This window comes from Syngnathus scovelli, chromosome 7 (genome assembly GCF_024217435.2).
Source record: "Syngnathus scovelli strain Florida chromosome 7, RoL_Ssco_1.2, whole genome shotgun sequence".
Taxonomy (NCBI): Eukaryota; Metazoa; Chordata; class Actinopteri; order Syngnathiformes; family Syngnathidae; genus Syngnathus; species Syngnathus scovelli.
In genome coordinates this window covers 2103115-2118306 of record NC_090853.1, presented here as the reverse complement: position 1 = coordinate 2118306, position 15192 = coordinate 2103115, and the positions used below count along the sequence as shown (strand labels likewise).

At 43.2% G+C, this 15192-nt stretch overlaps 1 protein-coding gene and 1 long non-coding RNA gene across 7 annotated transcripts in view; one reads left to right on the top strand and one right to left on the bottom strand.

Annotated features, from left to right (window-relative positions):
* The first annotated feature begins 4437 nt into the window (after positions 1–4437).
* On the top strand, positions 4438–12998 carry LOC125971842 (uncharacterized). Its single transcript, XR_007482634.1, has 2 exons — positions 4438–4570; positions 12478–12998. It is a non-coding gene; the product is annotated as an uncharacterized lncRNA (long non-coding RNA).
* LOC125971841 (muscleblind-like protein 1) overlaps positions 4636–15192 on the bottom strand; it is a 39057-nt gene continuing 28500 nt past the window's right edge. For 3 of the 6 annotated variants that reach the window (XM_068651310.1, XM_049724887.2, XM_068651312.1), the window contains 7 exons: positions 12454–12657; positions 9867–10106; positions 8927–9077; positions 8645–8680; positions 7969–8060; positions 7712–7788; positions 4636–7624 (listed from right to left, as the gene is read on the bottom strand). In XM_068651310.1, the coding sequence (XP_068507411.1) occupies positions 7732–7788; positions 7969–8060; positions 8645–8680; positions 8927–9077; positions 9867–10106; positions 12454–12657 (780 nt within the window). In that variant the 3' untranslated portion in view covers positions 4636–7624; positions 7712–7731. The remainder of the gene's footprint in view (positions 7625–7711; positions 7789–7968; positions 8061–8644; positions 8681–8926; positions 9078–9866; positions 10107–12453; positions 12658–15192) is intronic. The other 3 variants (XM_049724889.2, XM_068651311.1, XM_049724890.2) reach the window with 3 other exon arrangements.

Sequence of the window (15192 nt, the reverse complement as noted above, 5' to 3'; positions counted from 1 at the left end):
GAGGGTATTTTCCGTGCTTTGAATTTGCTGCTGAATTTTCCAGGATGACCCAAACTAAAATAGAAAATTATTTAACTATTACATGATAAATGGCCTGCACCTCCATTATCGCAAGTCCTGGCTGTGAAAGTGAATCAAAATGGTGGAAGTGGATTACCGCCTAATGCATGTAAAACATGCAAGGACAAAGGCACCAAAAACTGAATTTGTCCAACTTTTCCCATCAGGGGAACAAGCCGCCGTAAGACGAGAAAACCTCCCGAGTGGAAACGTGAAGAATCTCCGCGTGCATTTTATGAGCCATTTATACAGCACAAGTGAATCAAATGATTCAATTCGACGATGTGTCTGAACACGCTAAGGAGCACGCGGCAGCGAGACGCAACCCCGTGAAGGAAAAAAATGTAAAATGAAGAAATAGGAACGAGTGACAGCTCGGTTGAAATGGCAAGTTGCAGCAAGTTTATTTTGCTCGCTTACAAAAGGTAAAAACTGGACCATTTTTTTATGAGACAGCTGAAAGCCACACTTGTCACTTGTACTCATTTTCTATCCAATGAGTTCCAACAAACTGAAATTGTTCGCTCGGTCATTGTCAGCGTCGAAACCAATCAATGCCCACCAAAGGCAGTCCCGGGTGGATGCTTGCGAAAATTAAACATCCAACGCGCTCCGTCGAGAGGAGCTCGCAGATAGCCGAGTCTTCTCCGCCACCCCGCCGCTTATCAATACGCTGCAGCGAGCCAGGCCGGATTGAGATGGATATAAAAGCTCAGGAGGGAGGAGGACTTGAAAGAGGGGACGCACACAGAGAGAAAAGAGAGGCAGGCAAAGGTTGAATGACTAAAAGAGGAGCAGGATGAGAAGAAAGGCAAAGCTTGACAGAAGAGATGAAAAAGAGGAAGCAGCGGCGCGTTGCATCTGGCGGGGAGCGGCGAGAAGCAGACAATCTCCTCTTGTTGGAGCAGAGCAGAGGAGGCAGCGTTGCACCATGGGAGCTCGCAGACGCTCACAGATGAAGACTTCCAACTGAATAGCGGCCCAAACAATAAAGTGCATGTTGTGCATGAATGCTTGGACGTTTTTCCAAGCGAGCGTTTCACGGCACAAGAAAAGGCCTTTTAGAAAAGCGCTTCGGCACTTGGCAGTCGAACAAATGACAATAGAGCTCTCGGTGATTAACTGCGCGGAGCTTTTTCTCGCCCGACGTGCGCTGATAAAAACCCTGAGGACTTCCGAAACCACACCAATGCAATTACGTACACTGCATTCATTCATTGGAGTCCATATATAATAATAATAACAATAATAACTGATATTTTTTGCAGGTTTTTTGATAATGACAAAAGACACCCCACCAAATATAATTGCAAAATTATTTTTCTCCTATTTTGTAATTGGTTATTGGAATTTTATTCCGCCAAATGTCGGAATCGGCATCGACCTAAAAAAAAAATTCCATGATGCTCAAGCCCTAATGAAGAGTTTAAATAGCGAGTTATTTATTTACCAATATGTATACAGTAGTAAAGTGATTTTAGCCTACTTCTATCTTTAATTTGTAATAATTATCGTAATTATTAATTTATAAATAATAAATAATGCTCCAAGTCTTCTGCGCAGTCAAGAGAGAACAAGTAGGAAAGGGATTAATAGTTGATGACTCACCAATTTAACTTCTGGAAACTCATAATTAGTCAAATAATGAAAGCGAATGATTTGCCGGCTAATGATTAGCTAACGAGTGGTCATGAACAATGCTACAGAAGGGAAATGAATCCATGCACTGCTGCTAAGTACTTGCTTATTATTATTTCATAGTCATCTCACGTACCATGTTAACTTTTTTTTTTGATGGGTGCCCCTCCACACGCAGTGAAGCATACTGAGCATTCATTAAATTGCTGATTTTAATCCTCGCAATTAACATGCACCTACTGCGCTGTTAATTTGAAACCAAAGAAGCAAGACGCGAAATTCCAAATGCTAAATATGTCGCTCGTTTCACACAGGGGAAATGGATATATTTGGAAAAATTGGAATATTGTGCTGTTGATGCTAAGCGTAAAGTTTTTTTTTTCATAATTTATTGCTAATCTGGCTTTGAGAGATTTTTGTTTGTGATACCGCTAATTGTTGCTAATCAACATTTTTATATCCAGTGTTGCAAAGGTTTCATATAAAAAAATATGTTTGCGTGATACTGGTAGCGACGTCTCTTCTCCAAGATGGAATAGAAAATGTGTTAGCATAAGTAGCGTGTGAGAAATGACCTGGCAGAGCGTAATAACTTAAACTCCGTGGCGCCGTTGCTACGGCCATTTTTCAAAGTGAACCAGTCGATTCATATCCTGCCTTCAATATCAGTCTGTGCTTCCTCTGAACCATTTATTCTCCGCGGCATTAAAACAGAGCCGAGCAGAACAGATTATTGAACTCTGTCACATCTGGTTGAGTGAGAATGTAAAGCCCTTGTACTCCGGAACTAGCTTGTTAAGTGACATGCTAATATTTGGATTTGTTTGTACATTTCGGTGGGAACGCGCCCGTGGGCGACATCCCAGCAGGAAATAACAAACAAATGACACTTGCCACTCTTAAATTAAATTCAACTCAGTCTCTGACAGCACATTTTGATTCTCAGAAGTGTCAAATAAAGGGGAAAGAGAAAGGATCATTTCCCCGCCGTGCGATCGCTATCTCGTAGAAAAACAATCACAAGTGCTTGTTCCTGTTTGGTGACAAAGATTAAAAGTACCTATTGATTTTTGTGTTATGTAACGACTAACTTAGCTTAACTATTAAATACAACTGGGCCACTTTTTTTTTTGCCTCAAATAAGGCCAAGGATAAGCTACATTAGCATTATGTCACGGCACTAAAAGTGAAACTAAAATGTTTCATTCATTATATAATTGAGGAAAAAGGCCTTATGTGCCTTATGGGTGGAAAAGTTGAAAAATATTTCTGGAATAATCAGAAAATACCCAAAGGTCCATCATCTGACCTGGCACTTGCATATTTCAGTGCCCCCGCGGCCCCCCTTCTAGCGCTGCCAGTGGCAAAGTCCACCTCAATAAAGTCGAATAACCCAGCAAGGACTTTGAATCCATTTGTGCTTTGTGCGCTGGAATTTTCACTCTTTCATTTCCGATTTCAAAAAATGCCATTGTCCGCCTTCTCGTATTTCACCGAGGCCTCACGGGATCTTTGCCCGTTGCTGACATCCTCAAACTGCACCGCAACAATCCCACAAAAGACAACTTAACCATCTGTGGCTCGCTAGCGTTGTATATTTCCGGACTTCCTGCCACTGCGTGAATGGCACTCGTTCATGCGCGGGGATACAGCTGCGCCCCGGCTGCCCTTGAAATTTGACCCATATTGTGACAATTCCGGAAGATAGAACCCCGCTGTCGTCGTCTTCTTCTTGAAGGATCCAAATGTTTAACTAGTGAAGATTGCTTCCTGGATAAGAGTGGCAAAAGTTTATTGGTGCTAATTTTGTCATTTATTATTGTTAGGCTAAATTATTGTGTTAAGGCTTTCCCATCATCAAAACTCACCAAAATTGGCAGGTATGTTTATCCTAGTCAAAATGTATGTTTGGTTTTTGTGGCTAATGGTGGAATTTTTTTTTTCCTCATATATATACTCGTTGAGGCCAAAGCCATTTTCACGCAAGATGAAATGTTAGGTATGTCTAGTATGAGCAGCCTTGCCAAAAAAAAAAGTCTTTAGAACCAACGTGTATGGGAGGAGCATTGAAAACTGGCTTGCTAGCACCCCCTAGAAGTTTAAAAAAAAAAACATGCCAAAAGAGACATCCTAAAAACCTGGCATTTGAACAGGGGTGTGTAGACTTTCTATATCCACTTGGCTTTCATCCAGAATCATTTTTTATATTATTTGTGGTGCCTTTTTTTGCGATTGCTGTGATTAACCTTATTTTATATTGTGGTTAGTAGTGGTGCTCTTTTATTTTTGTCAAAATCGGCATATCTGATCCCGGTAAAAAGAAAGCAAACAAAGATATGAATCGAAATGCAGCTGCTTTTTCGCTCCACTCGTCCATCTGCTGCAAACACACTCACCGTAATCAGACGCACAGCGCCTCGAAAATTGGCCAAGTGATGACTCAGGATGCTGCATCAGAAAAAAAACAGTTTAACAATTTGACTGGCGTGAAGTGTAGTCAACCCAGTCAAGTGGTCATCCACAATTCTACAATGAATTAATTATATATTATTAATAATCAATAAATGTGGTTACAAATAAAAGCAGTATTTTTAAATTTTTTCCCTGTGTGGCTCGACACCACCACAAACCACAATAATAAAAATTAATACACGTACATTAATACCTCTCTGATAATTTATTATAATTAAATACAGTACAATGAATCTCATGACATCCACTCTTATGTTCTCGCAGGCACTGCAAAGCAAACCTGACAAAGTGGCAGCTCCATCTTGTGGCCGGGCGCTGCGTCACAGTCTTTCGGCTCCTGCTCGATCCTTAAAGGGACAAAAACTGCTTTTTGACACAAGAGGACCAATCAGCTTCACAGGTTAGGATGAATAACAACAAACATCACTCATCATCCTTGTACAAATACACCATTTAAGTCACGTATGCAGTTTCTTTGTGTGTGTTTTTTTTTTATTACATTTTTTTTTTAAATCCATAACAGCAAGAATCAGATATAGCAATGCAGCCCCCCCCTTCAGGGAAAACAATGTAGAGCTTCATCTCGACTCCATTCAACATTTTATGGCTTTAGACTAGCATTTCATCTCTTGATTGACACACGGGGAGGGGGGGGGGGGGCACGCCGCAGATAAACAAGCAGAAACAAACATGGCGGAATACATCATCTTAGCACTATGAGCAGAGAAAACAAAAACTAAAGAAAAAAAAACAACACAAATTTTTTTCAAAGCATGCGCGCTGGTCGCAGGTTAGGGATGGTCTGGTGACCAAACCCCCAAAATGTTGCTGTCGCTTTTCAGGAGCACAGCTTACATCAACAGAACATACTGAGAGCTTTGTGTTGCATGTCTCTCCAAGTGGTGACTATAATGTAGTTTCAGGATTCTTTTTTTTTTTTCTTTCTTTTTTTTCAAATAAACCACTATTCTATATATTCTTTTTTCTATAAATATCTTATTCCATTACATATGGATAGTGTATGAATATTGTAAATACATTTTTATCTGTAACATGTTTTTCTTTAGTCTTAGTACTGTGATTTTTTTTTTTTTAATATGTTTAACATGCATTTGTCTCCTGATTAAAGAGACAGTACGTGTTATGTTTGGGCCTCACAGGCCTGACAGTGCGGGGGGGTAGTGGACCCCCCCCCAGTTCCCCCCTCCTCCGGGCGGTTAACGGGCAAACTACAAGCTGCTGACTAATTAAAAAAAAAAAAAAAAAGGAGAGCGTTCCTGAAAAAGGGAGGGGTTAGAGAAAGACAAATCAGCGCCCTTTGGATGCAAGCGTTTTTTTTTTTTGTTTGTTTTTTTGTTCAGCCTTTTTCTGTGTGGTTATCCTAACAAAACGCTCTGTCCTCATACACATTTTTTTTTATTCAAAATAAGATCTCAATATACATGTTTTCTCTCTTTTCTTGACTATGTACAGAAGTGCAAAAAGTCAACCTTTTATCGCCTCGGGAGTTTGCCCCTGCCCTCCATTTTGTTTTACAATTGGCTGAGTGGGCGTGGACTTCCTGTCATGGGATCCCACAGAGGGAAAAAAAAAAAAATATGCAGCTTGTTTTCCCAACATGGCCCAATTTCCAAGGAGTAGAAATATTCCAACAATTATATTATTAAATTTGAAATGGATACAGTAGAAAATAACATATCTAAAACATCCAAGAAATTATATATATATATATATATATATATATAATTAAATGGGTAGTTACAAACCTTACAATAATTAAAATACTAAACGGTTGTCGCCGGCGACAGTAGCCATAGCAACAACTCGACCTCTCCGTTGTACTCGCACTCTTAGGTACTCGTTGAAGACCTCGTTGCTCACAGAGAGAACTCAAGGAGTGAACGAACACCTATCTGCATATGGTCGGTATGCAACTATGCATAACATATAAAATACTAACATTACCGTCAAGTCGTACGAAAATCAAGACATATACGTACACAGAATTTCAGGTAAAGATGAGGGAACACACAAAGAGACACTCAAACACGCGTTATAATCGAGATAAATAGAACTTAAAAAACAAAAAAAAATTGAAACGAGTGTTGGCATTGCACAGATGAGGCTTCCCAATGGTGTTGCATTGTGCTGACCCGGTGGTACATTCTAAGGCTTTAGATGAGGGATACAATCGTAACCTTTGTTGTTGTTTTTTTTTTGTGTCACTTTCAATATTCTATTCATACATGAGATGTATACAAACGAGCTGGCGAAGTACGAGTGAGCGACGCTGAATTCTTAAAGCGAGGTACACATAGACCGATTTTTAAAGGACTTTCAGAAATGTGACACGCCACACACGGCCAGGAAAAAAAAATCACATATACATATATATTTGCCTTTCTAAATAGTGCAGAATTTTAAGTCTGTCCTAGATCAGGTAAAGACAAAAAAAAAATCATGCTTAAGACAGACCACACCAGTCAGGGAGACATCTAATAACACTAGCCAATAGAAAAAAAAAAAGTCCTTAAACATGTTTGATGATTTAAAAAAAAAAAAAAAAATGTTTTTCTAACACATCATCATTTTTAAGTTTGCCCAATCAGTTTTACTTTGCATTGCAATTCATAACTACAGAAAAAAATATTCTGAAAAAAAGATCTACCTGTTGCTGAAACTAAAATCAACTCCAATAATTTATTCTTGTCTCGGATTCAAAAACAAAAAAATCATTGCAAGTGAAGAAAAAGGCTCGGTTGTGTGTACCCCGCTTAAGTCATTCCACAAAAACACCCCAAAAAAAGACTTTGGCTGAAAATCTGAAAATTCAGACAACTATTCTTAAACACGTCCGACATCTAACAGTGTCATAACCTCCCCAAAAACACAAAAATCACACGCCTGTTAGCAGTTGTCATGGCAACTAAATTATACATCTTTGTTGACCTCATGGCGGAAGATTTGAGGATTTCGTATCAGCAGTGACGGGTCGAGTGGTGATGCCTTAAAGGGAAAGCCGATTGCTTTGCGTGACCGTAGTACCATTGGCGTATTAGCACAAGTATGGCCTTTTTTTTTTTTTTTCTCGTTGTGGTTGATTTATCGTAACGTAAAAACCTTCATGACGCAGTCAGATTCTTCTTCGTCTCCATCAACCGAAATATAAGGTGCACCTTTTGTGTAAACACATGAAAGACAACCAATGAACAAACGTACAAAAGACGCCGCGATTCCTCCTCCGCCTCACTGGACGCAGCGCATCGTCTTAGTCGCGTCACATTCAAAGTGTGCCCGGTGAATAAAGGTAAAGGCGCCCTCCCTTCGCAGAGAGGAGGAACAAGGCGCTCTTGAAATGGAGGTGAAGTGACTGGAGCAAACTCTCAGTTGTGGATTCAGCGGCTGCCCGTTCGGCTCGCCTGTTGAATCGCTGGTCTTGGCTCTCCAGATCCACCTGTTCAAAAAAAAAAAAAAAAAGCCACAATCCAATTATTTCTTTTAACAAGCCGTTTCGATCGGCGGATGAGTCGGGAATACATACTTTTGTGATTGAGGCCCCTCCTACATCTGGGTCATGTATTTATGACTAGTCAGATGCTCCGCAGATATTATCGGAATCTAACACCACATGGAGAAAAACGAAGCGGAGATCCACGTTATACTCACCGATTCAACCCAATCACATGAGCTGACAAGTAGATGGAGTTTTAGCCTCATGCTTTCATTCATAATTCATCAAGGGGGCACACACATGAGGGAGACGACCACTAGAGGGCGCAGGAGAAGAGCGGAGCAAACCTGATTGGCTGAGGCGGTTGCAAAGGGAACACTTGTGGCAGATGTGGTGGCTGCAGACACAGTGGCCGGAGTAGCGCCGTGCATCATGGGTACTTGGGGAGGGAAAGATCACACACACACATACACACACACACACTAGCATTTGAACCTCAGCTCATGAGCAGCGTCATTTTTATGGCGGCATATGGGATGGGCCGTAAACATGAGCGATCTGAACTGTTATTATGGTTGTTTACAGAGTGGGCCACATATATATTTTCATGTATACTTATATACATATTTAAGGCATCTTCAATGTCAATAAAAAAAAATCGAATTCACTAAATTAAGACAATACTGACACACTGACATTTAAAATACAACTTTTAAAAACGTATATGTGCATTCATCATCCGACTGGTAGAAGTTTCCGTATCTTGCTTATTCAAATGACAAGACAAGACAAATGAATAAATTCAAATCCCTCATGTTTATAGCCAGGCAGTATAATGAGGTGTTAGTGAGCTTGGGGAGGGGACGGAAAAACTGCAACAAGCATTAGGTGACAGGCACACCTGCAGCACAGCATCGTACGACTAAATGTGTTGTCAAAGTTCAAAGGTCAGACATTGTGCGCCATCTCGTCTTTACATCAAACCGTACAAGAGTAGAATCGGTAAGGAAAGCTGGCACCTACCAACACTTGTTGCAGGCGTCATGCACAATATCGAGCCTGCCCATCATGCATTGCAACAGGAAGTGGAGTGGACAAGGAAGGGAACAAAAAAAAAAAATGAAGAAACGTCATTTGTTAAAATCAGACATGATCGCTTTCCACCTGGATGAAAACATATCGTCGCGCAAAATGATCAGAATTAGTGCAATCGGCATTTTACTTGAATCGATTGGTGGAAAAGTGACGTTTCCGTACGATTCGGCGGCCGGTTTATCGTGCACGGTGCGACGCTCTCCGACTCACCCGACGGGATGAAGGCAGCCTGCTGCTGGAACTGCATGTTGGCCAGGGCCTGTTGGTACTGGAACATACCGGCGTTGAACATGTTGCTGGCACCGTTGGCTTTTTCAAGTGCGGGTCTCTTTGGTAAAGGGGGCAGGACGGGAGGGAGCCCCTGATGAGGGGGAACCACAGCGACCGTTGACGACCAAACAGTCGGGCACGCGAAGACGGGGGAAAAGAACACAGTTAGAGGATGTTGTCAATGCTGGCAATACTATTATGGACCTTTAAAAAAAAAAAAAAAAAATCTTGATTCAATTGCTAAATGGCAATTCAGGAAAAGCTACGTTGAATTAGCATCATGCTACAATCATCCAAGCTAAAACAATAACATTGCATGCCACATGCATTATAGATTCACAAGGTGATGAACTGACCTTCAAATATATGCATAGGGAATTAATTTATCTATTTAATGAATATTAGTTTTACAACTGACCTTCAAATATATGCATAGGGAATTAATTTATCTATTTAATGAATATTAGTTTTACTTTTTTCTTCGAGATACTATGTGGCACTACTGGCTAGTAAGTTTTTGCCACATTTCACGTGGACGAGGAAATTCATCAGTTCGTCAACCCAAAATAAACATCTCGGAAACAACAGCAACATGCCGGCAAGCCAAGAGACGAAAGGTCATAGGTACCAGGTCGAAAGCCGCGTGGAGAGGTCGCTTCGGTGATTTGACAGTCTTAATTAGCAGGCAGCGAGCACGTGATGGGCAACGGGCCAATGGGGTTCAAGCGCATAAACATTAACCAGCAAGCGGGGAGGCGGGCAGCGGTGCATTGAGGGAAAACAAAAAAAACAAAATCATTGCAGTGCGCTTTCAAACTACAAGACCACAACATGCAACGCGAGTAGCAACACGTCACCGACTTGCGCCATGTTAGCCTACCATGGCTGCAGCGGCCGCCGCCTGGTTGACTTGATGTTGGGCCGCTTTGATTTTGGCCTGCAGGTGAGCGGGCGGGTGGAAGTACTTGCACTTCTCCCGAGAGCAACGACCCTTGATGTAGTCCATGCACACCGTCACCGTGTTGTCGTTGGTGTCGATCATGGTGCTGTCGGACGGGTGCGCGAAGCGGCAGTCGTTTTCGCCACGGGTGCAGTTGCCCCTTTGGTACTCCCGACACACCTGGGTGACAAATTTATTTAATGAAGCAAAACCTATTTTTAAAAAATGCAAAAAGACAAGCCGTCGCTAATCCACAGCTTCATTTCTTTTAGCGTTTGACAAATTAATTAATCCGCTTCTCCTGTTTACAAGCCGATGATCACTTCAGGCACGGGGAGATAATCAATCTTATTGACAGGCCAAGGCCTTACTCTTGATTGATAGGCAGGACGGAGCGTGACTTTACAGGCTCATCAATCAAACCGCGTTGAACCGTTATTCAAATGGGCCTCGTTGCAGTTCCTTGGAGGGACGATAGGGGGCAGCAAACTGTTGAGAGCGAGGGCCTCATTCGCTGCTCAGTGAGGCTCGTGGGAAATATGAGAGCTAAACGAAAAGGGCGCCTGACATTGACTATTTACCAACACATACGCACAAGGTGAGCGCACGTATAAAACGACTTTTTTCTTCATTTTGAGACTTTTAAGAGGCGCGCGGTAACTTATCATCTCTGCTTGAGCTCAGTCTGCTGAGTCTCAATCGCACTAAAACAGATTTAATATAATAACACCCTCTCCCCCCCCCTCCCTTCTCTGTTTATCAGCCCCGCTGTCTGCTCACATAAAGCGATTTATGCACAAACTGTCTGTCGCCATGAAGGCTAATCATCTCCAAACACCAATCAGAGCTCGAAGTTGGGTTAAGGCCTCGGCGTCTCTCTCTAAATATACTCACGTAATACACATTCATCCCCTTCCCAGCGCCACAACCGGCCTTATTGAGAAAAAGAGGGCGCCTTGTTGTCAGGCAGATGTTGGCAAGGTGGGTGAGGGAGGGAGGGGTGAGCAAACGTGGGAGTTGATGATGAATTTGGAGTGAAGGACAGAGAGATCGGGATCAAGGAGACAAGAGCGCAAGAGAAGAGACTACATGGTTGGTTCAAAAAAAAAAAAAAAAGAGTTGTCAGAAAATAGTGAGGCTAAATTGAAGCAATTTGATGTTCCCTGCAGCCAGCGTGGACCGGCGTGTCTCCCTTAACAGTGCTTAATCATGCATTCGAGTGAGCCGTAACCCGCCCTGAGTGCTTAGGTGGGGAAGCAAATGAAGGGCCCGTTAATCATATTTGCATCCCCATGGCAACCGACGTTCTCGCCATTTGCATCCGGTTGAGCCGGCAGGTAAAAAGCCCATATGTGAGTTCTGGAAAACACAGAGTTCTGGGAAATATTTGTACAAAAGCCGCTTGTCTTCTAAAATAGGAGATTTCAAATCACGTGGAACGTATTTGTCCATTCTGTGATACCCTGCCGAATTCCAGCTCTGTTTATTTGGAATGGCGCGGAAGCAAGTCAAATATGTCTGGTTCCTCGGATATTTTTAGCAAAGCGAGTTCCTGGTGAAGTTGCGTTCCAAACGATGACCAAAACGGGGTTACAACGCCAGCACGTTTGGGATATTTCCCCCCCCCCCCCCCCTCACAGCAATGATGTAACCAGAAGGTCCTCTTAGCCAATCAGAAGCCTGAAGGAAGACATTCCTGGAAAAGGCACAGGAACGTTGGATGACTCAAATGGGGACGATTGTGTGAAAAGTGCTTGAAGTAGAGATACCGAGAAAAGTCGAGTATAATCGTGACCAAAAAGAAATCCAATCGCGTCGCTTGATGACCGCAACAATTGATTTCCCTCATAGCTCCGCCCCGTCTGCTCCCACCATCTATTTTGTTCTGTCACTGATCCAATCCCTCCTTCTCAGCATGTCGCCTACCCCGGCGACTTCCACATCACCCCCCCGCCGCCATCAATTACCTGACCGCCCACTGTTACATGTTAAATGCAAGCACCCTAACTTTGCCCGCCCGCAAACTAACGATCAGCTCGTTATTCTGCCGCCGTCGTTTCCCGGGCGGGGCTGCATAATGGATGAGATCGAGCTACAGTCCAATTAATGATTAGTTGCGCGCAGCTAGACGAACGGCGCGCTCATCATGTGACTGATTGGTTTCATGGAAAAAAAGAACGATTCTTTATGAGTTTCACGGTGGTTCTGGGAAAACGTGGACTGGGCTAATGTGCTCCTCTTATTAATGTCACTTCCTCTTTGCTTAAGTCTGGCTAATGACCATATTATGGTAATGGTTGTAGTGTAGAGTACACAAACTGTGTACTGGATACATAATTAAATACGCTGTTTGAGAGAAGTGTCTTTAATATTCAGACACATCCCACATTTCAAAGGCTAATCGCTTTGCCGGGCTGTGAAATAACGTTGGGTGGCCGCTGTATTTACGAGAGTTTACCTTGAAATGGATAGACGTGATTAAATGATGATTTAAAATCTCCATAATACATGCGTCTGTGCGTCTCACCTCCAGTCTGTCTGTCCTCATCAGTTTCTGCGCCGCCGTGGCAACCGGGACGGGGACGCTGGCGTTGCTGGTGAGCAGTACCGGCGCGCTGGGCAGGATCTCGGCGGGCATCAGGCCGGGCGACACGGGGCCAAGGTAAGGGTTGAACGCCGGTGCGCCGCCGTTGCCGTTGGCGGCCAGGCCGGGCGTGACGGAAAACATGGGCTGAAAGGAAAGTTAAAGGTTTGATTCATTACGATCGTCTGCAATGTCTGTTCTGCCTTGTCACACCTTTTTGCAATTCCAGTTCATTCCACAACACAAAACCATATCCTGTCGCTATTGAATCTTTTTAGAGAATGATTGACAGCTTTGCAATAGGATATGTGTCCCTGGAAATGTCTGTTTGAATATGTATAATTTGTGGGGAGAAAAAAATGTCTATACATGTTTGTGGTCAACTTTTTCCCCTCCAGCCCTGATATCATCCCCTGCCCTTACTTATACCGTACCTCACCTTATCATCATACCATAGCACACCATGCCCTGCCCCGCCCGCCCTGCCCTACTGTACCATGCCATGTCATACCATACCATATTCTGCCATGCCCTGCCCCACCCTGCTCCGCAATGCCAGCCGACCTCACCCTACCGTACCATACCGTGCTGTACCATACCATGCCCTGCCCCTCCCTACTGTACCACACCGTACCGTATCATACCATGTCCTGCCCCGCCCTGCCCTGCCCTACCGTAGCTTGTCATACTATACAGTACCATACCATACTTTGCCATGCCCTTCCCCATCCTGCCCTGCCCCGCCCTACCGTACCATACCGTGCTGTAGCATACCATGTACTGCCCCGCCCTTCCCTACCGTACCGTGTCATACCATACAGTACCATACCATACTTTGCCCTGCCCTGCCCCGCCCCGCCCCGCCCCGCCCTACCGTGCCGTGCTGTACCACACCAAACCATATCCTGCCCCGCCCTACTCTACCGTACCATGTCGTACAAGACCATACCATACTGAGTTAGCATAAGCTTGTTTGCCTTTATTCATCTTCCTTTCATTTTCAAATGACATAAACATGCTGTTCTAGCAGCAGCAGTAAAAAACAACGTGCTGGAATATGAAAGAGTATTTTCCTAGCATCGTGATTCTCTAAGAGGCAGCAATAACACACTGATGTTTTCCCTCCACGTTCTTGACCTGGACCCCGGTCTAAGAGTTGTCCCTTGAGATCTTGCCAACAGGACACGATGAGTAATAGAGCATCGGCGACAGCCAGGGTCTGGGCGGCTACAACGATTCCTTGCTTCTCTCATTAAATCAACACAAATGCCATGAAATCTCTAGTATTTCCAGCGCTGCCTCCGGGAGCATCTGGAGAATTAAATCTTATCACAAGGTGCACTTGAAAAGTGGATTTGCGCCTCTCAAGGTGCACTGATCTCAAGGTTTGGCCGGAGCAGACATGATGTCATTGAAATGAATCTCAGTCATGCACCGTGATGTCAGCCGTTAAATATTTTTCAAACGCGACTCACGGCCATTTGTGGAATATCGTTTGACTGTGATGTTTTGTTTGCTTTGACACGGCAACCCGCGTTCATTTATGCTGCTCGATGTTAAGATCAAAGATATTTGTATAAACATAACATTTGACATGCAAACGCTTCGAGGGGCTCATCAAAGTGAAGCCGCCGTGTTTTTTTTACTTCTTTTGCAAATGACGAAATATCAAAAGGGGTTTGAATTCAAACCGCACACCCAATTAGACAAATCTTTGCGATCCGTTTAACAATGACTTTCAATACGGTTAGGAGTGATATTGCAAAGGCTGTTGAATCGGTGAATTAGTGACTCGGGGGAGGAATAAAAAAAAGATTTTACTGATAAATCATTGAATGTGCCAAGGCATGAAAGAGTGAATAAATGCCTTTATTATATTTATTTATTTCATTGTTAACATTGTATTTCTTTTATAGCTTATTTTTTAATATCTCCCATAATGTTGGCAACCATGCGGAAGGCAAGATAAGAATTTATTGCACGGGGGGGAACAACTGTTCATGATAATGAACACTTGGAATGGGAATCTTGAATCATATTGGAAACTAATTGGGCAAAGCTAGAGCTGAGAGGAATAAATACGTATTTAAAAGAAGTGTATTTTATCGGTTGCCCGTCCCCATATGTTGGTATGCACGAATTAATTTAGTGCTAATTATCTTCTAACCACCGAGCCATGGCTCGCAGATCCTCAAGGTGCCCGGGGCCATAGGTTGAGGACCGTGCAAAATCAGGGAAAGCTTTAGACCAGAGGCAGACAATTCCTTGACAGAACATTGTTGTCCCACCTTTTGTACACACCAAAGGTGCGCTTGCACGACTTTGTTGTGCTGTCTCTCCTCTCGCCTTCACTTGACCCACTTGTCTTGGTTCTCTTTCGTTGCCGTTTATCTCTCGTTGCCTCACTTTGGTGTGTTCTGTCCTTCTCTGTCTCCGCCATCCTCCCTTTTCTCTCTCGCCGTGACACAAACAGAAAAGGAAGGCTCGGCGTCCCCACGGAGATCTATCGCTTCTTTAAAACCTTTCATGGTTCGCTCTGTTCCCCTCAAAGGGGCTTTCCACTCGATGCCAGTGATAAGCTATTGGATAAGTGAAAGTGTGTGTGTGATTGTGTAAATCTGTGGGCTTTACACATTAGGCATTTAAAACCCATGTGTGTTCCCATGTGTCATAAAATGTCTG